The sequence below is a fragment of the Penicillium waksmanii genome (genome assembly GCF_028829765.1).
Source record: "Penicillium waksmanii strain IBT 27052 chromosome Unknown utg000007l:1.0-4314555.0:1.0-4317578.0, whole genome shotgun sequence".
Lineage (NCBI taxonomy): Eukaryota > Fungi > Ascomycota > Eurotiomycetes > Eurotiales > Aspergillaceae > Penicillium > Penicillium waksmanii.
The window spans coordinates 925,577-951,123 of NW_026643253.1; the positions used below are offsets into that span (position 1 = coordinate 925,577).

The 25,547-nt window shown below is 47.8% G+C and overlaps 13 protein-coding genes across 13 annotated transcripts; 6 read left to right on the forward strand and 7 right to left on the reverse strand.

Annotated features, from left to right (window-relative positions):
• Nucleotides 1–564: 564 nt before the first annotated feature.
• On the reverse strand, nucleotides 565–1,319 carry N7481_007202 (uncharacterized protein; the record flags this gene model as incomplete). Its single annotated transcript, XM_057266421.1, has 3 exons — nucleotides 565–642; nucleotides 712–866; nucleotides 932–1,319. The coding sequence occupies 3 exons, from the start codon at nucleotides 1,317–1,319 to the stop codon at nucleotides 565–567; spliced, it is 621 nt and encodes a 206-aa protein (XP_057120622.1).
• Nucleotides 1,320–2,363: 1,044 nt separating this feature from the next.
• On the reverse strand, nucleotides 2,364–2,944 carry N7481_007203 (uncharacterized protein; the record flags this gene model as incomplete). The annotated part of the gene is made up of 2 exons (XM_057266422.1): nucleotides 2,364–2,512; nucleotides 2,578–2,944. 2 exons carry the CDS (start codon nucleotides 2,942–2,944, stop codon nucleotides 2,364–2,366), a joined length of 516 nt encoding a protein of 171 aa, XP_057120623.1.
• Nucleotides 2,945–3,939: 995 nt separating this feature from the next.
• Nucleotides 3,940–4,203, reverse strand: N7481_007204 (uncharacterized protein; the record flags this gene model as incomplete). Its single annotated transcript, XM_057266423.1, has 1 exon — nucleotides 3,940–4,203. The coding sequence occupies one exon, from the start codon at nucleotides 4,201–4,203 to the stop codon at nucleotides 3,940–3,942; it is 264 nt and encodes an 87-aa protein (XP_057120624.1).
• Nucleotides 4,204–5,810: 1,607 nt separating this feature from the next.
• On the forward strand, nucleotides 5,811–7,631 carry N7481_007205 (indoleamine 2,3-dioxygenase family protein; the record flags this gene model as incomplete). Its single annotated transcript, XM_057266424.1, has 5 exons — nucleotides 5,811–6,304; nucleotides 6,419–6,735; nucleotides 6,791–6,951; nucleotides 7,046–7,348; nucleotides 7,416–7,631. 5 exons carry the CDS (start codon nucleotides 5,811–5,813, stop codon nucleotides 7,629–7,631), a joined length of 1,491 nt encoding a protein of 496 aa, XP_057120625.1.
• Nucleotides 7,632–8,335: 704 nt separating this feature from the next.
• On the reverse strand, nucleotides 8,336–10,335 carry N7481_007206 (Leucine Rich Repeat domain protein; the record flags this gene model as incomplete). Its single annotated transcript, XM_057266425.1, has 6 exons — nucleotides 8,336–9,052; nucleotides 9,116–9,647; nucleotides 9,705–9,829; nucleotides 9,884–9,994; nucleotides 10,055–10,189; nucleotides 10,246–10,335. 6 exons carry the CDS (start codon nucleotides 10,333–10,335, stop codon nucleotides 8,336–8,338), a joined length of 1,710 nt encoding a protein of 569 aa, XP_057120626.1.
• Nucleotides 10,336–10,550: 215 nt separating this feature from the next.
• Nucleotides 10,551–12,414, forward strand: N7481_007207 (uncharacterized protein; the record flags this gene model as incomplete). The annotated part of the gene is made up of 4 exons (XM_057266426.1): nucleotides 10,551–10,730; nucleotides 10,785–10,865; nucleotides 10,940–12,154; nucleotides 12,205–12,414. 4 exons carry the CDS (start codon nucleotides 10,551–10,553, stop codon nucleotides 12,412–12,414), a joined length of 1,686 nt encoding a protein of 561 aa, XP_057120627.1.
• A 451-nt stretch (nucleotides 12,415–12,865) lies between these two features.
• Nucleotides 12,866–13,408, forward strand: N7481_007208 (uncharacterized protein; the record flags this gene model as incomplete). Its single annotated transcript, XM_057266427.1, has 2 exons — nucleotides 12,866–13,057; nucleotides 13,115–13,408. 2 exons carry the CDS (start codon nucleotides 12,866–12,868, stop codon nucleotides 13,406–13,408), a joined length of 486 nt encoding a protein of 161 aa, XP_057120628.1.
• A 213-nt stretch (nucleotides 13,409–13,621) lies between these two features.
• N7481_007209 (fungal specific transcription factor domain-containing protein) lies at nucleotides 13,622–15,286 on the reverse strand (the record flags this gene model as incomplete). Its single annotated transcript, XM_057266428.1, has 1 exon — nucleotides 13,622–15,286. One exon carries the CDS (start codon nucleotides 15,284–15,286, stop codon nucleotides 13,622–13,624), a length of 1,665 nt encoding a protein of 554 aa, XP_057120629.1.
• A 1,064-nt stretch (nucleotides 15,287–16,350) lies between these two features.
• On the forward strand, nucleotides 16,351–17,508 carry N7481_007210 (fungal specific transcription factor domain-containing protein; the record flags this gene model as incomplete). Its single annotated transcript, XM_057266429.1, has 1 exon — nucleotides 16,351–17,508. One exon carries the CDS (start codon nucleotides 16,351–16,353, stop codon nucleotides 17,506–17,508), a length of 1,158 nt encoding a protein of 385 aa, XP_057120630.1.
• Nucleotides 17,400–19,846, reverse strand: N7481_007211 (uncharacterized protein; the record flags this gene model as incomplete). Its single annotated transcript, XM_057266430.1, has 7 exons — nucleotides 17,400–17,497; nucleotides 17,734–18,049; nucleotides 18,098–18,179; nucleotides 18,234–18,311; nucleotides 18,372–18,513; nucleotides 18,561–18,684; nucleotides 19,304–19,846. 7 exons carry the CDS (start codon nucleotides 19,844–19,846, stop codon nucleotides 17,400–17,402), a joined length of 1,383 nt encoding a protein of 460 aa, XP_057120631.1.
• Nucleotides 19,847–20,972: 1,126 nt separating this feature from the next.
• On the forward strand, nucleotides 20,973–22,074 carry N7481_007212 (polysaccharide deacetylase family protein; the record flags this gene model as incomplete). Its single annotated transcript, XM_057266431.1, has 4 exons — nucleotides 20,973–21,028; nucleotides 21,096–21,290; nucleotides 21,352–21,532; nucleotides 21,604–22,074. 4 exons carry the CDS (start codon nucleotides 20,973–20,975, stop codon nucleotides 22,072–22,074), a joined length of 903 nt encoding a protein of 300 aa, XP_057120632.1.
• Nucleotides 22,075–22,943: 869 nt separating this feature from the next.
• Nucleotides 22,944–24,687, forward strand: N7481_007213 (uncharacterized protein; the record flags this gene model as incomplete). Its single annotated transcript, XM_057266432.1, has 5 exons — nucleotides 22,944–22,951; nucleotides 23,114–23,564; nucleotides 23,635–23,841; nucleotides 23,897–24,214; nucleotides 24,388–24,687. 5 exons carry the CDS (start codon nucleotides 22,944–22,946, stop codon nucleotides 24,685–24,687), a joined length of 1,284 nt encoding a protein of 427 aa, XP_057120633.1.
• A 388-nt stretch (nucleotides 24,688–25,075) lies between these two features.
• On the reverse strand, nucleotides 25,076–25,440 carry N7481_007214 (protein PET117; the record flags this gene model as incomplete). Its single annotated transcript, XM_057266433.1, has 2 exons — nucleotides 25,076–25,252; nucleotides 25,345–25,440. 2 exons carry the CDS (start codon nucleotides 25,438–25,440, stop codon nucleotides 25,076–25,078), a joined length of 273 nt encoding a protein of 90 aa, XP_057120634.1.
• Between the last annotated feature and the right edge of the window lie 107 nt (nucleotides 25,441–25,547).

Below are 25,547 nucleotides of genomic sequence, written 5' to 3' on the forward strand. Positions count from 1 at the left end.
ACTACTACCAGCCCGGCATCCCAAAATCACTACTAGTATTTCCGATATGAATTGGGACTTCACTAATACTATACACCATGGCTCTCCTAATTTATCCGAGATATTATTCCACTATACTATTTGCTCCATCTCAAGGACTCTGAGTCAGGGTACAGTACTAGTACTGAGTAGTTCGTATATACCCGCGTAGAATGCCCGGTATTAACTAGTAGAACATTGGTTACGACGTTGATACTGACTATCTACCATTCAAGTTCCTGGCATCATCGCTATCTACGGGCTTCGTGCCCGTATCCATTCCTGGTCATATAGCATATTCTCATTTCATTTACACCATACAAAAGTCTCTTTCGATCTTCGAATAGGGAGCACAAGTAATTTTGGGACTCTGCTGTGCTGGCAGGAACACTGGGTTGATTGCGGCGACGGAGCACCATTAGGTTGCGAGCACAATTGATATTACATTGCCGTTATTACTCAAATCGAGGGAAAATGTAAATCGAACAGGACATGGATTGAACATACAAATCCCCACAAATTTATCCCCGCCGGCCATTATCTCAATCATGTATCTTTATCGCTTCGTTCCCTTTCGAATGGGTCAGGCGTGGCTGCTCCGAGGGCCATAAGCTCATCGACAGTCTTCAAAGATTTCATTAGTGCGTGCGTGGTTTGGTTTGTTGATGGGGAATGCAATGAAATCAAGCTTACCATAGCAGACATCGGCTCCGAGCGGCGCAAGCTGTTCATGCCTAGAGCTCCCTTCACGGGTCGAGAAGCCAAGGGCTCGGGATTGGGGGAGTTTTCGCGGTACTTTTCCTCTTTGACCAAGGTGTCTCGCGCTGGATCTGCGATTCGGAACTCCGCTGAATATGTTGTCAGCAAATATACTATCAAGTATCGTACGGAAAGGATCAGAGATCAAGTATACCTGTAAGAGCCCCTTGAATAATCCCAAGACGGCCCGGGCGGCCATAAAAAAGCTCCCTAGGTACACTTGACAATCTCGGTAGGGACAGGCCTGATCCGTCCGGGCCGAACTCCTCGATATTTGGGTTGCCATTCTGTTCTGGCACATCCATCGGGACCGGATCGTCATTGGTCTCATTCAAGTCGGCAGGCATAGTCTGATCATGGACATTCACAGGATATCCCTGTCCTGTAGCTCCACTTGTGATGTTGATCATGGTAATGGTGTTGTTCGTGGTAATGGTGTTGTTCGGAGAAGTCGTATTATTGGTCGTAAAAACGCCGCTGTTTTGAACTTCTTGGTTATTCACGAGCCGGCCATATGCATCCTCTTTGTGTGGGGATGCCATGATTCCTGGGCGCGACATTAGCTCTTAGCATTAATCGAAATGTCAGATGGTGTGGATCTCACCGAGTGGTGCCCTTTGTGCCTCCTGGAAGCTGAATGGATGTTGATCGAAGGTGGTGATGGAGGCTGGCGGGTGGATAGGTAAGAAGACGAAACCAAAGGGGTGTAGCAGGGAGGATGCAAGTTGATGGAAGGTGCGAGATGGAAAGGTATGAATGGCAGGAAAGAAGATCTAGCTGCGCCAGGACCGGAGAAAACTACTAAGGTGGAGTATCCCAAAATTGCCTGCATTGGCTCTATAAATTTGAGCCAGCCTATTACGCCAGGTCTCTGCCACCCTTTTGACGAACTCATTGAACTAGTATATTAACTTTTGATACCTATCATGCAGGGTACCGAAGTATATACCCGGCCGGCGTAGGATTTTAAGTTGTATGAACTAAAATATTTTGCTACTCCTAAAAACCGCCACTCCCACCCAGCCGCCACTCCTCGTCAACACAGTCCACAGCTACTTAATTACCCCACTATCTGTTGATAAGTACCATCTCCAAGCTATCTACGCCATATAATGGTCATGTTCAAACTTTTACCGGGATCACGAGTAATTTCGCGCTTGGGGCCCGGAAGAAACACTTGGTTTATTTGACTATTAAGCACAATAGGAGAGAAGGACTATTGCAACGTAGAGTGCAGATGGTAGAGTAGATATTATCACAGTTCGAACCGAGCCGATCAGTCGAAGAAATGGAGACATCGCGAATATCCGTACAGTTATTTCCACCTCTCGTAGATGCCATCAAGCGTCACGGCGTGACCGACGGTGCTGATCTCTCTTGAGCTGCTGGACAGTAGCCAGGTCCACCTGCAGCATATCAATTATTGACTTCAAAGGCTTCATTAGCATTTGTATTATTTGTATTGTTGTAAAGTGAGGGAATTGAATGAAACATACTAAAAAAAGGGGGCGATGCTGCGTCCTCGGAACTGGGGCAGCTCCCCGGCATGACTGGAGCTGCCTTCAAGGGTCTCATCAGTCAACCTATCAGTCACTTCGGGGTCGCGGAACTGTAAATACTTTCACCCTTTTCAGAGTATTCTGCGAGGCTTCGGTTTCGGGAAGATCTTCCCAGGTTTGGGCGTCGTTCTGGATCATGGCAGGTCGGGATGCGGCCTGTCCGCCCCAGGGTCCCTCTACACTTTTTGTTAATGGATACGTTACCAAATAGCGCATGGATGGGATCGGAGATTGAACTTACCTGAATGGGATCGTCTCTCCGAATTTTGAAGGAGGGTCAGGCCAGGAATCACCACTTTAGGTGTGTTTTGTATGCTTGATAGGGCGAAGCCCACCGGCTTGGACTCCTTGGTGTTGGACTTCTTTGTGTTAAACTCGCCACTCTTTGGAGTCTGGTAAGTCTGAGCCGTCGGTACAGCACCATCCTTATTGGTTCCTCGAGTCGACTGGGCCTGATCATTCACGGTGGGAGAAGCTCCCGTAAGTTCATGGTTGAAGACGAAATTGCACTCGGACATCGTGTTGCTGGTGGCCAGGGCAATGTTGATTTGACTGTTATGGTAAGAAATGTGGCCATGAGTTTGATCCTCCCGATCACCCTCCATCATTTCTACGTTCCGGGTTAGCTATCAAATTAACTAAAAAGGATTCGATGGCTTGAAACTCACCGGATGATGGCTTTGATGTCAGAACGTTGGATAGCTGACTGGTCGTGAAGCTTTGTGACAGAGTTCGTAGGAAGGCTGGAGGAAAGAACTATTGTATGGTAATGATAGACAAGAGGATGAAGAAGGGAGAATAAGAAAGAAGATGTGAACGCACGAAAGACAGAAGCTCGCCATGCAAACAGCACAAAGTCCGACGCCAACGCCGGGCCTGGACCGGGGCCAGGCAGCACTCCGCACTCAATACCCGCAAAAGACCCGGTATTTCAGCCAGGGTGACACTAAAAGAGGCTCAGAACTATAAACGTGGTCAATTTATCCCAATGACTAAGTATCTAGGAGGGGGAGTGGTAGCAAAGTAGTGATCTGGATGGATGTCCGCGGCTCTCCATCTCTTCCCATAATTCTAGTGTTTATGAGTCGTCCATCCCTTGGACTCTCCATACTTCCTGCCGGCAGGAGCGCGATAAAAGTGTAGATTAGATTATCCTTTTGATCCCAGCTAGATGAATCTATTTCCTCTACTGCAAATCTGACCCCAATTGAAAGCAGTTGAAATGGGAATCGAATGAAATAGAATCACAAGCTCCAGAAAGGTTATGCCTCCGACTTGAGATCTCATCAAACTTTCAGCTCTTCAATAGGCTAGGCACAGACGCCTCCGTGGCCAAAGTCTCATCTGCCGTCTTCGAACCTTTTGTTGGTGTCTGCTTCATTCTCTGTGTTCTGGAAGTACCAAGTGGAACCAAGCGTACCGCTGTAGACTGTAGACCTTGAATTGTATTGACGATTCATGCAAATAGTTATTGGTCAAGTGGTCCTGCTGGGCCATGGGCACTGGGCCTGGTGAAAAGGGCTTGGCCTAGTCCGCCGTGTTGAGTCGTGAGATTGGCTTTGTTGACTGCCTCGACCGCGTTGGCCTCGTCGATCTTGTTCACTTATCTGATAAGTGTAGTCGAATGGGACACATTAGACGCCTTATTCTGTGCAGGTTCGGCGGTGTACACCGCCTGGTCTTCGCGGTCTGGCTGAGATGTCTGAACCCGATCATTGCTCTTCGCATATTCCACTGTACTGCTGTGGAAGCTAAAGTTCAGAGTGGCATAGGAGTGAGGTGAATAGTTCATCATGACGGTGCTGAGGTTGACGATGTCGCCATGGTTCTGGCTACTGGGTAAATTATCCTCACCAGGCGAAGCCATGGGCTCAAGCTACCGGAACCAGGTCTTTACTCGGGGCCAAGAGAGTGAGTCTTTGGGTTGACTCTCACCAGGAAATGGGTAGTGCCAAAAGGTCGATCCACACGGCCCTTGCCAGATGATTCCACTAAGATTCCATAGTGCTAGACACTCCCGTGTAACGATTCACAAATTGTTCCCAATCACTTCAGCCAATCAATACATCAATATATCCCACAGTATAGTACATCTCCTACAGCTTGAGCAAAATACAGACCATCCGCTACCAAAATGGATATTGATCAAAATAGATACAGTGAAAATATTTCGTTCGTTGTACTGACACCGGTGACGCCTCAGTCCTATGGCTCAGTCTCATCCCACGCTGCTTTGTGGCCTTCATGGCCTTTGTTTCATGTTTGTCCTTTGATTGTAGTTTAGTATTTAGTGTTAGATATTGCTCTGGGGGCGATTCCCTCCACATAGTACATAGTATCCATATGGTTTTGGTTCTACACGTCACTAGTTAGATCGGGTTCCGAGTCACTAAAACCTGAAATCTTCGAAGGAACCTCTAGGGTTTGGAAAGTTAATACTTGTGTACATATATCACCTAGGCACCCAGCCAGATCTTGAAAATTCCGAGTCACACACTGGAAAACTGATTCACACAATTTATGCACACATCTCACTTTCTGGGCTGGTGGCTAGTCACAATTTCTATTTTCTGTGTGTGGAGGTCATTCTGGTGAGCCTGTGAACATATTCCGTTATCTACTTCATGGTGGCCGGATACAGTCGGGATGGCCGGTTATATTCGGAGGCCGGTTCTATTCCGGCCTCCTAGCGCTAACAAACTCAAAATTGGGGATCTCCACCAATCGGCGCGGGGGATCTGGATCATCTGGCTTGGCATTGGAGCAGGTATAGGGTCTGCATCAGGGGCGCAGTGAGCAAAATCACACCACCAGCTTGCTCCTGAGGCGGATATATTTAATTGAAGCGATATTATAGGTAATGCGGTACCCAATAGAATTGTTGATGATCAATCTGAGTGCTGACATACACCAATAAAGCACTCACTACACGAACTGACCTACTACCGAAATAGGCTTAGTGTCCTCCCGTGACCCTTCTCTGCCCTCCCTGACAGGGCTGATGTATAGATATTCTGAATACCTTCAAGGAGGGGGGGAACATCTTAAAATGACCAGGGGTCATATTTTGAACTTCTATAAGCGTGACTGAAAATGCCCGTGCGATTTGAATCCACTTGGAAGTTTTATGTAACCGGATCCACGCCATTGCTGCGCCGTTCGACATGAGGCCGGAATTGATACCGGCCTCTGAGGTTATAAGAATCCGCTGCGCACCCGCCCAAGGTTGCTCCTTTTCTCTTCTCTAAGCATCTCCCAGAAATCTGATTTTCTCCCACTTCTTTTCCTTTACTTTTTTTCCCCAAAATATCTAGTCGGACTTGGTCTTTGGCTTTCCTTCTTAGCCTTTACCTCAAACCTTCCTCCACACTCCGCCTCACCAAGACATCAACATACCCCCCTGCCCATCACACCCAAGCACAAGACCTATCTTCTTCTCTTTCATTCTATCTGATACTTATTGTCGTCGTCATCATGACTCGAACTCAAGTGTCCTTCCCTTCCCCTTCCACCCTGAAGAAGTTCCCTCATGTCCATGAGGACCCTTCTACCCTTTCCCAGTCCCTCGATCCCTTCACCATCACCACATCCACTGGCTTCCTCCCCTATGCCACTGCTCCCACTACCCTGCCCGAAGCGTTCAAGGCTCTTGCCTCTCTGGTGGAACGCGCCCCTGTTGTCATGCTCGATGGCAAGCCGGGTCTGCTTGCAACCTATGAGCTAGGCCCCGCCGTCGAGTCAGAGCTGACCGATCTCACTGATGAAGTCGAGAAGCTACGTCTCGCCGATGGTTCTTATGACAAGTTTACTATTGCTGCCATCTTCCGTGACTACACCTTCGTCGCCTCCTCCTACCTCCTTGAGCCATGCTGGGAGAACTGGAACAAGTTGCCGGACCAGAGCTATGGTCTTGGTCGGGATATTCTCCCCAAGTCTGTTGCCCGTCCTATGTACCGCTGTGCACAGATGTGAGTTATCTTCTAACTACTTCGCGTTCCTTTTCAAATTCCGCATGCCCCGGGACTTGAACATCCTTGACGATATATTTCCACTTCCATGACACACAACTAACATCATCATAGTCTGGATCTACCTCCTTTCATGTCTTACGCAGCTTCATATGCGCTATTCAACTACACAATGGCCGACCCTGCAAAGGGTCTCGATGACTACTCCAACCTCCGTCTAGTCCGCGCCTTCGAGAAGGGCCTGGACCCCAAGAGCTCCGAGGCCGGATTCATTCTGACCCACGTTGACATGGTCAAGTACACCGGCTCACTGATCAACGGCGTTCTTCGGGTCGTCGACAACCTCGAGCAAAACGGTCCTCGACAGGATGTCAACGATGGCTTCCGCCTCATCCTGAACACCATGGAGAAGATCGAGGCTGCTATGGAGAGTAAGTCAATCAACCACCAGTTGCTCGTATACCCTAATCTAACCTGACAAATTAGCAATGTGGGGAAATTCCAAGCCAGCCGACTACCTCTCCTTCCGCGTCTTCATCTTCGGAATCACCAACCAATCCATGTTCCCGAACGGCGTGATCTACGACGGCGTTGAAGATAACAAACCCCTCCACTTCCGCGGAGAGAGCGGTGCAAATGATAGTATCGTGAGTATTCATCCATTCACGTCGTCTCCTCATTCCTCCTCCAAAATATAACCATATATTCTGGCACCCGCTAACACTCAGATCCAACACATAGATCCCTCTCCTCGACCATCTCTGCGAAATCCCCATGCCCGAAACGCCCCTAACAAAAATCCTCCACGAATTCCGCGCCTACAGACCGCTCCCCCACCGCGAGTTCCTAACCTACATTCGCGAAAAGTCCACCGAAATCGGAGTCCGGGATTACTGTGTACAGGACTCAGAGACGGCTGTCTTGTTCCTCAAGGTTCTTAACCATGTCCGCTCGTTCCGCTGGCGTCATTGGTTGTTCGCGCGTGAGTATATTATTCGTCGCACACCGCATCCCACTGCTACTGGCGGAAGTCCGATTGTTACTGTGAGTTTCCTCCCCCGGGGTGAAAATGAGGTATGAAAACGATACTGACTAGTATTCTTCGTTTTAGTGGCTTCCTAACCAGCTTTCCGCCGTTATGGATCTCATGGTCACCATCTATGACACATACCTCTCGCCCAAGGAGGGCGTTGTTGCTATCCAGGGCAGTGAGGATTTGATTGCGTCGCATCGGAAGCAGGTTGAGCCTATGATGGAACTTGTCAGGGACCAGAGGGAGAAGTTGGCTAAGGAGGTTGAGAGGTGGTGCCAGGAGCGCGGGGTTTGAAATGATGGCCGATTCAGTTTGAGATTGAGATTGAGTTGCATCTTGTTTTCTTTTCGCTGCGCTTTTGCCGATTTCTTTTCTACCTTGCATACGCATCACGATTTCATGACCAACTACCTAGATGCTACGGGAGGTTTATGTTTGTGTTTGCGTGTTGATAAAATTGCAGTTTTAGTCCGATGGTATTCATAAGAATGGTTTTTATCTCTTTTAAAATGTTTCATTCTTGTATAACTAATGGGTATCTAAAGTGGGGGTTGCCTGCTGAGCTGCCAGGCTTTTGGGAAATGGAGTGTCGCTTGAATCTCGAGTTCATGGTTGTGTTCGAGATTTGTTCTGACTGAGAAGCAATGGGTTTTCGCGTGGGGGCTCTTCAGCGGGTGGTTAGAAACATTGGGCAACGTCGCTATCATCGTTCGCACGGTCCTTCCCCCGCTTGTGAGATGTGTTGGTGCGGAATTTAGTAAAAGAAAATCCATCATGTATCACGAGTTTGAACCAGTGTCCCAAATTGGGAAAAGAATCCCTAGAAGATTTCAAATTGGCGGTGTAACGCTGGGAAGAGCTCACGGATCCTGAATAGGGGTTTCGCGCACAGATAGTCACAGATGGGCTATCCGGAGAGGGGTAGGCAGTGAGGAGGTGTCTCTGCACTGGTTCGACATAATTCGCCGAGGTTTCATATCGCATTAGATGAAAAGCGCTCAAGTGATAACGTCTAGCCCACGTTCACGGCCATAGGTGACCGCGTCAGAAGAGACACTCTCGCAACCCCGGACACAGAGGCGGTCCAAGCTTGGTAGCTCGGAAGACTCATTTGATCTCGCATCAGCGAGATCGCGGATAGTGCAGCCCGTGATCCGGGTTTTTGAAAGATTCAAGACTTTCAGTTTTGGAAACTGTACACAGACACGATTCATGAAAGAATCGTCAAAGCCTTGCATTTGTACAAGACTCAGCTCAGTCAAGTTGAAAACTTCCGGGTTGTGTTCGCTTGCATACCGCAGCACTTCCATGAAGCATCCGTCCGACAGATTGAAACATTCGTCGATATGCAAGACTCGGAGAGGTGCTTGGGTGCCACAGATCATGAAAGTGGCTGTAGTAACGTTCACCCAGCCAGCATCTTTCAGCATAAGAGTGCTGAGCTTCTCAAGCTTTTGGGTGTCGAAGAAATTGGCAGTTGACCTTGAGGATCCCCCTTTGAGGCTGAGATATTCAATTGAAGTTGGTAAAATTGAGCAGAAGTTGCTGCCAATCGTCAAGCCATTTAGTTCGAGGCGCTTGAGTGGTGGGAATTGAATAGGCGGGTCTTCATTTGCATCGTCCGGGGGGAAGAACAACCAAGGTCTATAGACTGGAGGTTCCCAATCCAATCGCAGCTCTTGTAGGTTTGGGTAGTTCGGAATATCTGTGAGACTCTTCGCGGGTTGTCAGTTTTCAACACTGAGACATGGATAGCCGGGGAAGAAAGTAGGACCTACATGATCTAGATTTGGAATAACGAGAGCGGTTGGTGGAGCAGTCGACACCGCTTGCTGGGTGGCCAGAGTGATGCTCCTCAAGTTGGGAAGGCTTTGCGGCCAATTCCCCTCGCCGATAGTAAGAGGGGAATGCTTCACACTCCACAGTTCAATCCGCTCGAGTTTTGGGAATTGGGTCAAGAGCTTTTCAAGACAGCTATGTGGCACGGAAACCTCTGCCGATAAGATGAAGTTTTTCAAGGACTTGCAGCCCTTAAACCTTCGGAAGATATCCTTAAAGTCGTGGTTGACCCAAAGCTCGAGATGCTCTAGACGCGGACATCTGCTGAGGAACTCGATGCTTTTTGGCGTCGACGGCAAGGCGAGGTTCTTGAATGTCGCATGAGTGAGCAACCCCCGAGAGCGACGGATGTACGCCCTAACGGCGGTCCATGGCACCTTTTGGCGAGCCCCAGACAGATCTATCTTCATCCAGAGCTCGCGCATGTTGCCAAAAAAACGCTCCCAGCTTTTGCAAACTCGAAGAATACCCCTTTAAAGCCATTAGAGGAAATTCGAGCGCAAAGCAAAGGATTCGGTATCCACTTACACAATATTTTTGAATGAAAAGTGCTGGATAACGAGCGCTGCAATTTCCAGAGGAAGCATTGTAAAAGGATCTTTCCTGTTCAGGTTCATTCGATCTTCGAGCTTCTTGTGCAGTTGCTCCATCGTCTATGGCGAGATCAGTAAGTAGAATTGGCCCCCATATATCGTGATGCAACGTACCTCGCGACGAGGGTGTCCATTTGGAAGCACTTTGAGACCATAAGCATAGATCTCCAATGCTTTGTCTGGTTTAGCTTCAAGTAGGAGAACTTTGGCACATCGCAAGTAACCCTAGTAAGTAAAATGTGAGACATGGCGTCGTGACGAATCGACAAGCACGGGACTATTTACCCGTTCATCCTCCTTGGCTTGTTTAATCATATGTTTTGCATCTCGGCGCGCCTGGTCATACTGCTCCAGTTTACAGTATGTTGCGGCTCGGTTGTCCAAGATACCCACGGAGTCGGCATCCTTCTGCTTCAAGGCCTAGAGATAAGGATCAACAGCCTGCCATATTGGGTTAGAATGGAAATTGGGGGTACCTCTGTAAACGCCGAGATGGCCGCCTTGAAGTCCCCTTTTTGATAGAGCTTCTGGCCCTGCGAATGCAAGGCCGACGGGGTGGACCGCATGATGCCTGCTCACATACAGACCGTCGAGCAGTGTAAACTCGATGGTCTTTGAGTCTTCAACAAGTTGGAAGAGATCAAACCAGGATTGAAATGACATTCTGGTGAAGCCCGCCCTGGCATGGCACGTGATCCGCTTAGTCATATATTCCTGCAGTGTTTACTTTCTTCCGCTTTGAGCTCGCCCCAGCTCCACTTCAAGCAAATCGACCATCGCCATGGAGGCGCACAACTTGCAGGCTGCGTCGACCTATGTCAACAATATTTTACTAGCCAGGGGTCTCCTGAAGAGCGGGAGCCCCATTGATTTCGCGGAGCCCGACAATGAAGAGGGAGGCACAGAAGCCACCATGGCGCGGATCATCAACCTGGTCAACGATCTGGTGCTGAGGAGAGATGTTCGTCACTATTATTCTTCTTTTGGTGTCGCAATCCTTCTAACTGTCTTGTAGCGCGAGGCCGACCACCGTGAGAGTCTCGCGACAACCATTCGGGCGTTGCGCGTAACTGAATCGGAACAGACGACCGAAATTGTACGTTGATCACGAGGCAGCACGGAGGTGCCAAACCATACCAAACCATAAATCTAATCGAGATTATCGCATAGGGGAAACTGAAAACCAAATCATCTGAACTGTCGCGATCCCTCGCTCTCGCCGAAGCCCAGCAGCGCACATTGAAATCGAACATGACCGGTGCGGAGACGACCATTCGCAGTCTCAAAGAACAGTCGCAGCGTATGAAGACCACTGTCCAGCAAGTTCGCGCGCAATGCGCCAATGATGTGCGCAAACGCGACCTTGAAATGCAAAAGCTCAAATCTCACCTTGCGGAACGACAGCGGGGTAAACGCGAGGGGTTGAGCGTTACTACAATCAACATCAACCCCCAGGCGGACCGATCTCGACTGGGTGCAAGTGGTGGCGAGAGAGTCCATGACCCCCAATACAATCTCAAGGAGGAAACAACAGAGTTCTTGACCGAGCTCTGCCAAAACTTGAGCGATGAGAACGACACACTGATCGAGCTAGCGCGAAACACGGTAGACACGCTTAAGGAGCTACAAGGGCTACCGGAAAACGAAGATGGAAATGAAGAGGAGGCTTCGACCATGTCTACTAGTGTTGGGCATGGCAAGTCGACAAGCGCCGTGACTTCTCTTCCTACGTCCTGCGAGGAGCTGTCCCTCCGCATGCATACCGTGCTTGACCACCTGCGAACCCTGCTTACCAACCCCTCATTCGTGCCATTAGAGGAAGTTGAACTCAGAGATGACGAAATCATCAGACTTCGTGAGGGATGGGAAAAAATGGAGACCCGATGGAGACAGGCTGTCACCATGATGGATGGATGGCAGCGACGCCTGGCCGATGGTGGTGGCTCCATACAAGTGGAAGAGTTGACGCGAGGCATGAACCTTGATCTGAGCTTTACCTCGACCGAGGATGTTAGCATGCAGAGCAGAGAAGGTGCACACACTATTTCGCCTATTCTTGAAGACCGGGAGGATGAACCGATGAGCGAAGCTGAAGACTCGACTGTGGCTGAGGCCTCCAATCCTCCCAAAACTCGATCCAAGATCCGCAAAGTGCCTGAAAGGTCGGAACGCGCGCTTAAGGAACGTAGCGATAATGCGACGTTGGCTGCCAAGCCCAAACGCCATCGCAAGGTGTCATTTACCCCAGGCCTGGCAGGCTCTCCAGCCATTCCCAGTCCCGATGCCACCGAGGAGAATCTTCAGGTCAAGGTCCTCAAATCCGAAACTGTCACTCGCCGGTCTTCCCGCCGCAAGTCTGATCCAAAAACCACTGGCACTCGTCAGGTAAGTTTAATCGCATCGAATATCACGGTTTAGTACTGATTTGTGATAAGCAAACAACTGGCACTGAGCCCCGAATGAATGTTCGCCAGAAGCTCGCTGCAGCCGAAGATGAAGCTCGCACTGCCGAGCAAGCGCGCAAAGAGGGCGAGACCCGAAAGCGTAGTCGTCCGGAGAAGACAGCTACTCGTTCTAGCAATCGCCGACGAAGCACTCTCACCATTGACGAGTTAGAGGACTTGATGGGCGTTCCCTCCCGGTAGAGGGCCAAAATGCATACTACCCTAATCTGCACTGTACATACCACTATCTGACGAGCGAGCATGTTAATACGGGATGGCGTTTCTGTTTGGAAGGAGTATTTGACTAATCAACTCTCTGTTCAGTTGTCTTGTGTCTGGGTCTTTTAAAGCCGGCGTACCGTAAGGAGTACTAGGCACTATATAATGATGTGCCCACCTGGGCATATCCCATTCCTCCATCAACCCACCACCTCCTTATCCCATCCAACATCCATCCACTTTACACTGATTCCCACCCACCACCAAAATTTACCAACCATCGAGTTTATTTTAACTTCCATCCATCAACCACCATTCATTTTCTCTTCTCTATCTTAAGGGCAGCGCGATGAGTTGTCTTAACAAGTCACTTGGGCCACACGATGGCTGCCCTCGGACCGTGAGCCAAACCTACACCGCAGACCACTGTGCCATGAACGACCAGAAAGTTAATATGACTATCATCATAAACACTACGGCACAACGCCGGGAGGAACAAGACCTAAGCCCTGCTCAAGAGCAAGCCACCTCACAAGCTCAAGCTCCGGCCCAGGCCCAGGCCCAGACTCAGCCCCCGCAGACATCGACGGAAGCTCCTTTGCAACCAGGTGAAGACAGTCGAGAAGTAATATTCAATATTCTAGTTCAGATTTGTGAGGAATAAATTAACTAATCCATGAAGAATCAGCCGCTGCTATCAGCCCCGCCCTTGCGAATCCAATCTCGCGAAGAAACAGTCAAGTCTCGCAAGGATGTAACCAAGGCCAAGTTGCGTGACGAGGCTGACAAGCTCGTTGAGAAAGCAAACAAGCTCGTTGAGGAAGCAAACCAACTACGCGAACAAGCAGTTAATACCAACGAAAAGGCGGCCAAGGCCAATTTACGCGAAGAAGCAGACAAGCTGCACAACAAAGCAGACGATCTACGGGAAGGAGCAGCAAAGATACTTGAAGAAGCAATGAAAGTCCCTAGCTAGAGTCGTGCTTGTTGTGATTCAGGTCAATACAACTAGGTGCAACAAGTGTGGGAAGCGACCAGACGGGGGATAGGGAAACAAAGGGCAATCTTGGAACGAGTGTTCAAAGAATGGAGATACAGGAATCGATGATGAAGTGGATTATGGTGTGTGAAGCCTGTTTACTATGTAACTGGTTGTAAAGATCTTGAAATGTTGAAAATAAAATTCAAGTCAATTCATTCCGAAATCAAATTCTGCATTCCAATCCAGAGGAAACGAGAGCGCCAGCTCGGGACTTTCATGGTCCCATATTCCTGCAGTCAAAAGAGGCGCGAAGTTAGTATTGTCCAACTGCCATGCCGAAGAGTCCATTGTCAAATCTTCTCCCTCGTCTCCAAATGTTGAGATGTGGTGATAAGACGGGCCTTGAGGGGCATTCCTCGCCTTCTGCACTGTATAGTCGACATATTCCCTCTTGACCGGAACCATCAATCGTTCAAACTCCTCAAGACACCGCGAGGCAGCCGGCCACCGCTCAGCGATTGTCGTGAAAAGTCGGGAAAAGCAGGAAATAAAATTCTCAACCTCATTCAAACTATACGTGGCAGATATAACATCCTTGCATCGTTGTAGTGTTCTCAAGAATAGCATACCGGCGGAGAATGTGTGGTAGCAAGGGTGAAAAACGAATTTGCTGTTACCAAAACTGAGATTTGATTGTTTCCAGTAACCATCGGCGACCCCAATACACGCTAGAAAAGCCTTCATGAGATTGTCGCAGCTTGGTTCGTTGACTCTGGGACTTGGGCGAAACAATGTCACGATTATGACGTCTCGGGCAATATCGGCATATAAACACATCTCTTCCCATTGGGACGTTTTGGTTGTATCGGCGTTGAGAGAAGCTGTCCAAAGAATTTCCTGCTTCCAATTGTCGATTCGTTGCTTTATCCCGTTCATCCACTCGTCAAGTGTGAGATACGGGGATGGTAGTGCCCCGTTGTGAAATTGTACCAAAAGAATTTCAGCCTCAATTTGACGAAACTGCCAGATCCGTCGGGATGCAAATTTTGTCGGGTAGCCGCTCATGTCAATACCGGATTGTGATATGAGTTCATCGTCCACCTCTGCAGGAAATGGGACATTTATCGCGAGGCCAAAGAAGGTGGAAGGTCTCAGAAGTGCCGCGGATGTTGCTATCTCCATTTCGTATGCGCACCAAAACACCCTTCGCCGGATGTCCTTTGCTAGGGGATCCATTCTTTGAGTCATGGGAGTTTCGATATGTAAACCCAAATCGATACATGCTTGTGTTGTAAAGCCCGATAGGAGCCAAACATTCGCCGCGGTGGGATCAAGATTCGCATATTGAAGCAGTAGCAGCAGAGCTTGTAATCCGTATATATCATTCGTACAAACAGCCTGTATGTACTGCATTGCCTCCTTCACGAGACCGGTCGCAATCGAATTTGCCCAGACTTGTTGAGTTCGTGCTGAGGTCGTAAGGGAGATTGCCATGATAAGACCGATGACGAAGGTAGCGCGTGGATTATCCGAGGTATTTGTTTCGAGAATCCGAAGGGGGTCACGGAAAACGGAATCAAAATAAGCCACTAGGTCGGCGGAATAGAATAGCGGACATTGCGCGACCACTCTTGTCATATAGTTCTCGAAAAGGAAGTCTGCGACGGACTTTGGTATCGTGGATAGGCCGCTTGTTGGCTGATTCGTGGATAATAGGGTTGTCTGTCCTTGTGCGTCATTGGACTCGGTGGCACCGAGAAAGGTTGTAGATGGCAACTTTGTCCCTGCTACCGTACACCGTACAAGGGGAACTGCAGATGTAAGCCCGAGGAATGGGGTTGTGAGATCATCCAGCACTTGCTCTGCGAGCATTTGGCCTGAATCATCATTGGTCTCTGAACCCGAGGGGAGTGCTTGCTTCCTGTCAAGTTCATTCTCTAGGAATTGAACAATGGAGCGAGGCACTGTCCGCTCTTTAGATTCTCCAGACGCAACACAAGAAGCACCAACCTCGAGACATTTGGAACAGCTCGGAGAGCGAGCGTCACACTATCATTTTGCTTAAGCTTGGAGTCTCAACACTCATATCAAAGCGTCATTCAGAAAGCCACTCACCATTATTTTTCGCACCCGGCATCGTGCACAGGCTATCACTCTTCTGCGTACTCTTGATGGAGCCATGTACATGAAATCGATGCACGCTAAATGAGCGACATGCAGTGAAAGATAGTCGCTCCTGTTGGTGCCGAGATGAGCGCATTACCCCACACATCTTATCGTTGACCATTTTACCTGCCTCAAGGTGGGAATGGCCACTGCTGTGCCCAATCTGGTTCCCCGCTCTATCAGGCCAATCAAATATTCCAAATTCCCAACCAGAAAAACAGATAAGCGGCCCGGGAAACACCAGCCAATGCAAGATGATGTCTGGATTACAATCAACCCGGCGCCGAAACCGGGATCACCCCCGCTTTTTGGGGTCCACCTCGGGGTAGTCCGACCTGGCATCAATCCATGCGAGAGCGTATATCTAGCTGATATTTCCATACACTTCGATGCGATGGACTGGATCGATGGAGCACGAAATATCAACTTCGCTCGATATTGATGAGCTCCTTGGTTCCTTACCGGCCTGTCGTCGGTGTAGGTCAAATAAGCGCAGATGTGATACCCAGTTGCCCTCTTGTCGCAACTGCTCCAAGGCGGGTGCAGAGTGCATCTTCTTTGATCATGTCACGGAAAGGGATATTTCAAGATTGTCAGTATAATCCTTTGCATTCAAATCCTTATCTACGGCTTACATATTCTCGTTCAGATATGTCTTGAGACTCATTCAACGCCTTCAAAATACACAAAAGGAATGCAACAAACCAAACGACAGCAATGACGATTCTCTGGCTTCGCCTAGCAGCCTGATATATTCGGAGATTGAGATGATGCTACACACTAGCCGCTATATTGGACCCCTATCGTGCTTGGCCCCGGCTTTGTCAATCGTCAGAAATACCGAGGCCACAGCATCGCAAGCGCCTACGCCGCCCAATGTACAATTTCAGGGGGACTTGACACCCAATCAAGAGACCTTTGAGTATCTAGTGGCGAAATATCTCTCAGATATACAAAGTATCTATCCACTTCTGGATGAGACATTGCCATTCCTCTCGCCGGAGTGGCTGGTCGAAAATAATGAAACAGATTTGACTCACATGCAACGTTTCATGCTGGAAATGGTTTATTCAATAGCAAGTCATCGAGTACTCGACGAATTACCAAACCACGAGGGAATGGATTACTACCAAAAGCTGGCTGATGCGTCCCACCGCAGAGGACTCATGATCTTCGACAAAGCCGCGACAGATATCAGCATGCACACCCTTGAAACAGTAACTCTCGCTGCGTTACATAGTTTGCTTTCCCCGCAAGCGGGAAATATTGGACAACTCGTCGGATTGGCTGCTAGATTAGCGATTGACTTGGGAGCTGTTGATAAACCTGGCTATAATTCAAACGAGGGAAACGAAAGTGAGCAAATTTACAAGTCGATCTACTGTCTCGAAAATCAGTACGCTACAGCCTTGGATCGCCCGGGACTTCTGCCCCAGCCTGTGATAGATCCTGAATCTAGCACACCTCAAGATGTCCTCTGTGCGGTCTATCGAATTCAAGCTTGTTTCCGGTCCCAGCGGGGTAATGTTGATGCCACGTCACTACTACAGGAGCTTGACGGTTATGTCTCTACTATTGAGCAAATGCCGATCCGATCAATACCTAATATTATTGCAACCGTCTACGAGACACGCTTATTGATCCGATCGGATGACGAGGAGAGCGCAATGTGTCTACTTGAGATATATTCCCAGAAGTTCTATATCCGAACCGCGCTGAGTCCTTCATGGGCATACCGAGCAGGCTTAGTTATTGTCTCCAAGATATCAACGTATCAACTGCACCCGGGCGCAATTCAAACCCATAACCTACATAAAAGCTACCAGGCATACGGAAATTGTTTATTGTTCCTAGAGCAGTGCTCGCGGAGATGGCCAAGCGCCAATGCATTGAGAATGTCGCTACAAGACGCTGCGTCTAGGACCTGATACAGTAGGAGGAAATAGGGGTGCGACCACTTTATGCTTTCTTTGTTGCCCTCCCAGAAGAAACAACTCTATGAAATCTTGATTTAAAACCTGATAGTATCCCTTTTGAAATCAATTGTGACCACAAGCCAGTCCACCATCCACCACAACATCGGTCCCCGTAGTATAAGCCGCCGCATCGCTCAATAAATACCCAACAATTCCTTTCAAATCCCCCCCGCGTACCGACTCGTCCAAGCGGCGGCTTGGAATTGAAAACATTCCAAAGTTCTGCATCCTTCCGGCATGCCTTCATGATCATCTCTGTTGCAATGAAGCCAGGCGAAACGGAATTGACTCTTATTCCATATTCCGCCAGTTCCACAGCCAAGGCCCTAGTCAAAGATTGAATCGCCCCTTTTGAGGCTGTGTAGATTGACATATTCCGGGATGGGATCGCGACATTTGCCGCGTTTGAAGCAATCATGACGATACTGCCTCCTTTATTCTGTTCTTTCATGGCTTTTGAGGCTAGTTGGGCGCAGAAAAACGTTCCCATGACCTGATAGATATCAATATCTAGTGTTATATTAATATCTGGTGCACTTACATTGACATTCAATACCTTCGCGCTTTCATTCCATTCGTGGTCGTGGAATGGTTTGTCCAGAACTACCCCTGCTGCGGTGATGCTAGATGGAAAATATCAGTTGTGAGTAATTTTACTCTGTGAATCTGCTTCATACCAATTATCAATATGTCCAAAGTCGGCTATAATATTACTAAAAACCTCAGTCAGCTGGTCGAGCTGGGTCACATCGGTCCTATATCATATCAGTTCAGAAGTTATTCCACCAGCAGTCCTTTCTGGAAATGATCCTCACCTATAATATTCTATCCGAACGCCGAGTTGCTCCCAGCTTTTCGTGTCCTCGCTAGGTTCAGGGAGAGTATCCAGTATGGCAACATCACTACCCAATTCAGCCGCTCCTCTAGCCAAAGCTAGGCCGATTCCACGAGCAGCCCCTGTAAATATTAGCCAAGCATCAAAGTATCATGTCCGTTCTAAATACCTGTCACAACCGTCACCTTCCCCTTCAACCCCATCAAGTCGAGTATACTTCTCGACTTATAGTCCGCATCAACAGTTTCAAGTGCGCTGGAATTGGCCGCCATTTCCGCGAAATCCGAACCTTTCTGGTATATAGTGCTGATCTCGGTCAGATTCTCTTGGACTGCTAAATTTCGGTCTCCAGGTGTACTTTAAGTACGTCGCCCCTCTTCTACTACTCGATACGTATAAAAGGCCAAGATATAGTCCGGAACAGGTCATTCCTATCCTATCCAGGTCGCAGCAAATCCGTGCGGGGGCACCAACCGTTATCGGAAATCCAGGTGTGGGGGAGGTGGAGACGTGGACAAAAGCCTGCGCCTATCTCCGAAGCGCATGAATCCCATGATATGCAGACCCCTTTACTGCAATTAAGGTTCTTTTATTTTGCTCACACAGATCACTAATTCGGGAGTTTGGCCATATTCTGATAGCGATTATTCATTATTTGAACACAGATGAAATCTCATCCTTAACAGACCCAATGTAGTTCACGTCCCAGTAAACCCTTTTGAACATCATGATTTTGAACAATGGTATCAAATTACAACACATATTATGGGAATTTCAGCTATGTTATAATGACTCTACCTCTCCTGGCGGAAGTTATCTGAGCCGTATGATTATTCCCATCTATCTAGAGGTTTCAAATCTCAAACACATTGTCCGGCTAGTTTTATCGCTAGTTGGTCTTCCTTCTCTAACCACTGCCAGCCCCTCCTTGAAGTCAATAACAATATTGAAAAGCGTTGCAAAATCGCTAGCTCCCTCCTGTGCTCGACTGATGGAATGCGGAAAGTCGTATTCATCTTCGAAGAGACCGCTAAAATTCTCTCGAGACAGCTCCTTTGTTTGAAGGATTTTTCGCCCCATGGTCTGCAACCGTGTATAAGAATCTTCTAGCCACTTTGGCTCGTAGATTTTCTCATGTTGAAGTAGCATATGGTTTGTATGAACCAAGAAGCCATCCTCATTCACTGGTACCCTGAGAAAAGTCGTAGACGTAAATTCAAGTCCAATTGCAGTTGTCGCATCGCCAACCACGATATATGCTGAGCTGGCCATGCCAACACTCTCCAATATTTCCGCTGCCAACTTGGCAGTTTTGCTTTCCAGTGCCATTCTTAACCCAAGGTGGACTGGGAGACGGTTTTTATCGACGCCATTTGCACGTATCGCGTTGAAGCAAACCCCCACTCCTTCCGAGTTGAGGCCTATCTTACCAATAATTCCGGCTTCTGTGACCATTATGATCGCGGGCAGTCCCTCTTGGAAAATTGTGAGTTGTATTAAATTAGGTAGCTGGGCTTCCACCCACTGTGACAACTATTAGAGAACCGACTTCACATCTCCGCTGCGGATGGATTTACTTACATCCCAATTTTGGCCTATGTAAGCCTCATTCCCTTGCTTCCAGTATGCACTTGTACAACCATCACTAAAGTGTCCGAATACAATTTCGGTTCGTACATTTAATGCGATAATATCAATAATATCCTGTTCCGCTCCGTTTGCGACACCTAGGAGGGCTTTAAGCTGGTGACTCTAATCATACAGCTCGTGCGTAAGACTCACCTTTTAGCTCTTGGTAATAACGAGGCCATTCTGTAAGAATTATGGTCTCAAAGCCTCTAGCCAATTCTTGAACCTGAGGCCAGCGAAATCCACTTTTATTCCAGAACAGAGCAGCATATAGATCAAGGCTCCGTTGAATTTCTTCCTTCGAGCCTTGGCCATGAACATAGCCAATCTAAACATGTAAGCTACACGGATTTCCTTCCTCGGAAAATATCGTCCGAAACAAACCTCGTAAGGGGTCCCTGAGCACACAATTTGTTTCATCCTGAACACAATTCTTTCTCTGTTTTGCTAGCAAACTTCGATAGTCGGACAAGTCTGGGCTTTGTGGATTATCTGATCTAACGTCTTACATTTATATTCTAAATTAGCATGATATCTCTACATAAAATTTGCGCTCTCATTGGACGCAGTCGCCATAAGGCAAAATGGTGCTGATCTGATCCTGATACATGGCGAGCAGACCGGCGGGTTTGAGCGACGGACTTGGGCGACGGACTTAAGCGCATGGTCCCAACAAGTCATGAGATTCGGACAGCCCGAGCCTCTGTGATTTGTCAAGACACCCCGCCTTTCCCTTTTGACGGAATGGATATAGCCGACCTACGATACGGAGCATCTCGTCTTCATTGGGCAGCATAATGAGCTATCTTGGTTATATTAACTCGGTACACATAACGGAAACCTAAATCGTTATTTAAATTTAAGCACCGCCCCTATCTCCCTCATATACTTATCATACTTGGGAGAAAATCTTGAATTACAAATAAAGTGAAGACTCAAATACCTCTTCAAAATGGTCAAAAGAGTTCTGGTTACCTATGGTGTCGATGTCGATGCTGTCAGTGGGTGGTACGTGAGAGCAGAGCACTATGGGAACATAGTATGAGAAAGGACAGAAACTCATCAGGTTATATAGGATCAATACTTGTTCAGGAGAGCCTGCTGGTCCTACCGATGTCTCTCGTGGTGTTTTCGGAGCCACCGTTGGGATCGATCGTATCCTGAAGCTGTTCAATAAGTACGGAATTAAAGGAACATGGTTCGTTCCGGGCCACTCTGTGGAATCCTTCACGAGTCAGCTGAAAAAGGTCCGCGATACTGGACATGAGATGTGGGTTATAATCATCGCTCTATTCTATCTATGAGTATACCAAAACCTAACCATTCTCTAGTGGTCTTCATGGCTATTCCCATGAATTCGTTGCCACTATGAATGAGCAGCAGCAACGTGATATCATGACGAAGTCCATCGATGTACTCACAAATTTCCTTGGAAAAGGGCCGCGTGGATGGACCGCTCCCGCATGGAACACATCTAAACAATCAATCCGAGTACTGGAGGAATTCGGTATTGTGAGTCAAGACACCAAGAGCCCAAGACCTAAGCTTTTAACAGAAATACTGATCACGGACCACCATCTCAGGAGTACGACCATTCTTTCATGCATCATGATTGCCAGCCATACTATGTCCCTAATGGCGAAGAAGAATGGCAAGAAACCGACTCCAAGAAGGAAGCGTCAACCTGGATGCAGCCCATGACTAAGATCACGCCGAGCAAAGTGGTCGAGATTCCAGCTAATTGGCACCTTGACGACTGGCCTCCCTTCGTTGTCAGCAAAGCAGCTAACTCTCACGGCTATGTTGATCCAGATGTCATTGAGAAGCTGTGGAAGAAACAGTTTGACTATTTCTACCGGGAATATGACACTTTCATTTTTCCGATGACCATCCATCCCCAAGTGAGCGGGAAGCCACAGGTGATTCTCATGCATGAGAATATTATTGACCATATCAATTCGCATGAGGGCGTGGAATGGGTTACTATGGAACAAATTGTGGACGAATTCAAAGCGGGCAAGATCCCAGGGGCAACTGTTGAAGGGGGTGCATAGGAGCAAAGCCCGGTTGAATTTAGATTTCATTCTTTCGAATGCCTACACCCTGAATGACCATTTATCAAACTCAGAAATGATTCTTCATCATACAGCTCATCAATATATTTAAAAAAAGGTCAGAATCTGTAACATTCATAGTAGCTGTTCTAGCTTAAAGCCCTCCAGCATCGTCCGAAAATGTTGCGCCTCCTGTTTAGTGATCTAGATTCCTCCAATCCTCCAGATGCAAAGTGCACAATCACAATAGAAACCAAATATTCAAAATGGACATTTTTGATTCTACGGTTCAATAAAAGACGCATAATCAGTCGAATCAAACTTGAAAACTTAGTTAACTGTAAGAATTTACCAAGATCCGTTGTGGTACTACACGCCTCTCTCGTGACATCGTCTTTGGAGGAAACATCGTGAATGGAATATAGAAGCTCGGGTCATGCACTACTACTTCCACGTGTAGAAATCCGAGATAACTTCTATTGCTGAGTGGGAAATGTTGCGATTCACCAGCATATCTCCCCGCATGGCTTGGCAACGGAGATGAGCGCAGCCAGCAAAATCTACCAGAAAGGCGCACGGACGACGGAGATAAGCGCAAATTGCTCAATACGCCTCCCCCACAGCTCAAGATATCTTATCGACATCATATCAAAGGAGCTGGCCTCTGTGATAGAGAAAAAGGGATTAACTTTCAGGGAGAATTGAGGCGTGGAATCAACCAGCAGTCGATACCTAGCTTCCAACTCCGAATCATCCGAGTCGATTACTAGTAGTATATATCTCACACGAACACCCGCGTGAATTCATGAGAGTCATTCAAGTTCACGCCATAAACCTTCGAAATTAACACCGTGACTACAGGGTGCAAAATGGTTCGGTACTATGAAAAAAAAATCAAGCTCCCCTTGCTACCCGAACTAAGGCTCAATTCACCCTATTGGCAAAAGTAGGCACACCCACTGACACCACGCAAACCAACCCCCATCGTCTCCGCGATGTCGAATGCGGCACATTCAACTACTAACAAGTAACGTATTAGTGTTCTTATCGGCGTTCTCGTCGGACTCACAGCCGGTCTCTACGTCTCCCTGAATCTTCTAGGAGCAGGCGGCGGCAAACCGAATTCCGCTTCAACAGTGCAAGTAGTCAATGCGACACTTTGCACTGTGTGGTTCTTTTCCGCTTCCTTCGGCGGAACAATTCTCAACACGATTGGCCCTGCTATCACGGCTTGTATTGGGGTAATTGGTTATATCATCTACGTCGGTAGCTTGATGTACTTTGATAATACAGGCAAGAGTGGATTTCCAATCTTCGCCGGCGCGGCTGTTGGTATCTCAGCTGGTCTTATCTTCGTTACGATGGGATCTATTGCGATGTCTTATTCTGAAGAGCAAGATCGAGGAGCGTATATCACTATGTCTGTTAATCTTCAGGCTGTTGGGTCGGTGATTGGTGGTATCATTCCATTGATCATTAACAAGGACTCGGTATGTTCTACTCCAATAATTTCTCTCGGAATTGCGCAATGTGTCTGACCTTTTTTTTTTTTTTTCACAGAGTGAGACTACCGGTGTCCCACCGGCTGTCTATATCGTCTTCATGGTTATGATGGGTGTTGGGGCATGTGCTGCTTTCCTGTTGATGCCTCCATCTCGCGTTATCCGAGACGATGGAACGCAGATTGCTCCGGTCAAGTCGCGGGGATTCAAGGAAGAGCTCAAAGCAAATTTGGAGATATTTCGTGACTGGAAGCTTCTTATTATGGTAAAGATTGAATTGAAGTCATTTGTTTTCATACATCATGCTAATCGCTTGAAAGGTCCCTGCTTTCCTCCCTGCTGAAACCTTCCTGGTTTATGGCGGCTCGGTCAACGCTTACCACAACAACCTACGCACCAGGTGTTTACTGTCTTTCTTAGCAGTCGTTATACAAATTCCTTGCGGCATTCTCCTACAATACGTCCTGGACAACAAAAAGTGGAAACGGCGAAACAGAGCTTTTCTAGGACTAGCCATGGTTGGAATTCCTCTCATCGGCGCGTGGATTTGGGAGATCATTCGGGTCAGAAATTACGACCGCCATAATCCCCCTGCCCAGGGCTTGGACTGGACTGAGCCTAATTTCTGGCCAATTCTGGTACTTTTTGTTCTAAATTGGGTCACTGGGTCTTTGTGGCAATACATAGTGCTCTATTTCTTAGGCGCTCTGACAAACTCTCCCAAGAAATCGGCCAATTATGCTGTGGGTTTTTCCAACTCTTTCCCTGTTTCCAACCGAAGAGTTACTGACTAATGGCTCTTGATATATAGGGTGTTTTCCGTGGGTTCCTTGGTGCTGGTGAGGCCATTTGTTTCGGTGTGGATTCTCTTAAAGTCCCATTTATGAAGGAAGCCGCTGTTATTTTCACATTCTATACGACTGGTGTCCTCATATTCACCTATATTGCCACATTCCATATCAAAGATACGGAATATTTCAACGGCGAGGATGATGTCGTGATTCCCAAGCATGTGCTGTCTGAGCATGCGAACGACGGAGAGCCTGAGAGGCAATCCACGGAAGTGGACGAGGCAGCACCAGCTGAGAAGGAAGCAGTATCAAGGTATTAGCCTGTCCATCTATGATTAATATTGCCAAAGTCTGTTGCACAATCATGTATGATAGTTTGAGATTATCCATAATCGTTTTGCCAGATCGTGGCCCTTGCAAAAAAATAATGTGAGTGGCAAATATAGCGGTGAATATGTATCGTAAATCGATGTAAAAGAGATGAGTTCGTGGTGAAATATAATACAAAGTAATCGTACACGGCACCAACGTTATACAAGATATGTGATGTGTCGAGAATTCCAACTCCTAAAGTCAACATTTAGCCAGTAGTTCCATGCCTCCGAGAAACAACAAGTAGCACCCAGAACCAGACATACCAGATATGCATTCCAAAAGATCCAGTTGCTGAATGACAAAACGAGCATATAGCATATTCAATAATCCAAATCACGTCCCTGTATTCGTACTTGGATTGGTTCCCACTTTCGAATCATCGGTTGTACTGTGTACTGTTTGAAGCTTGAGATACTCCTTCTCGAGAGCCTTCTGCAATTCAAACTCGGCCTGGCGTTCCTGGCGAATGCGCTGCTTTTCCATATCTCGCTCGACACCACGGTGCATAGCCTAAAGCAGATAACTTCAATTAGCCCATGATCTTCTCTCTTTCTTTCCCCCAATGGCGCAAAGAAACTTCCACCGCCCATCAGTTAACATACCGCACGATCATTTTCCTGGGCCCAGTGCACAAAGTAGACAATACCAGCCGTGCCCAGACCGGTAGCAGCGAGAGTCAACTTCGAAGCACGAGACATTGTGATCAACAACCTCGTCTCTTCCGGGTATTTGTCGGATTGATATGGATAAAGCAGATCAAAGCAGGTCAAACCATTCAAAAATGGGCGAGACCGCGGAGAAGGGC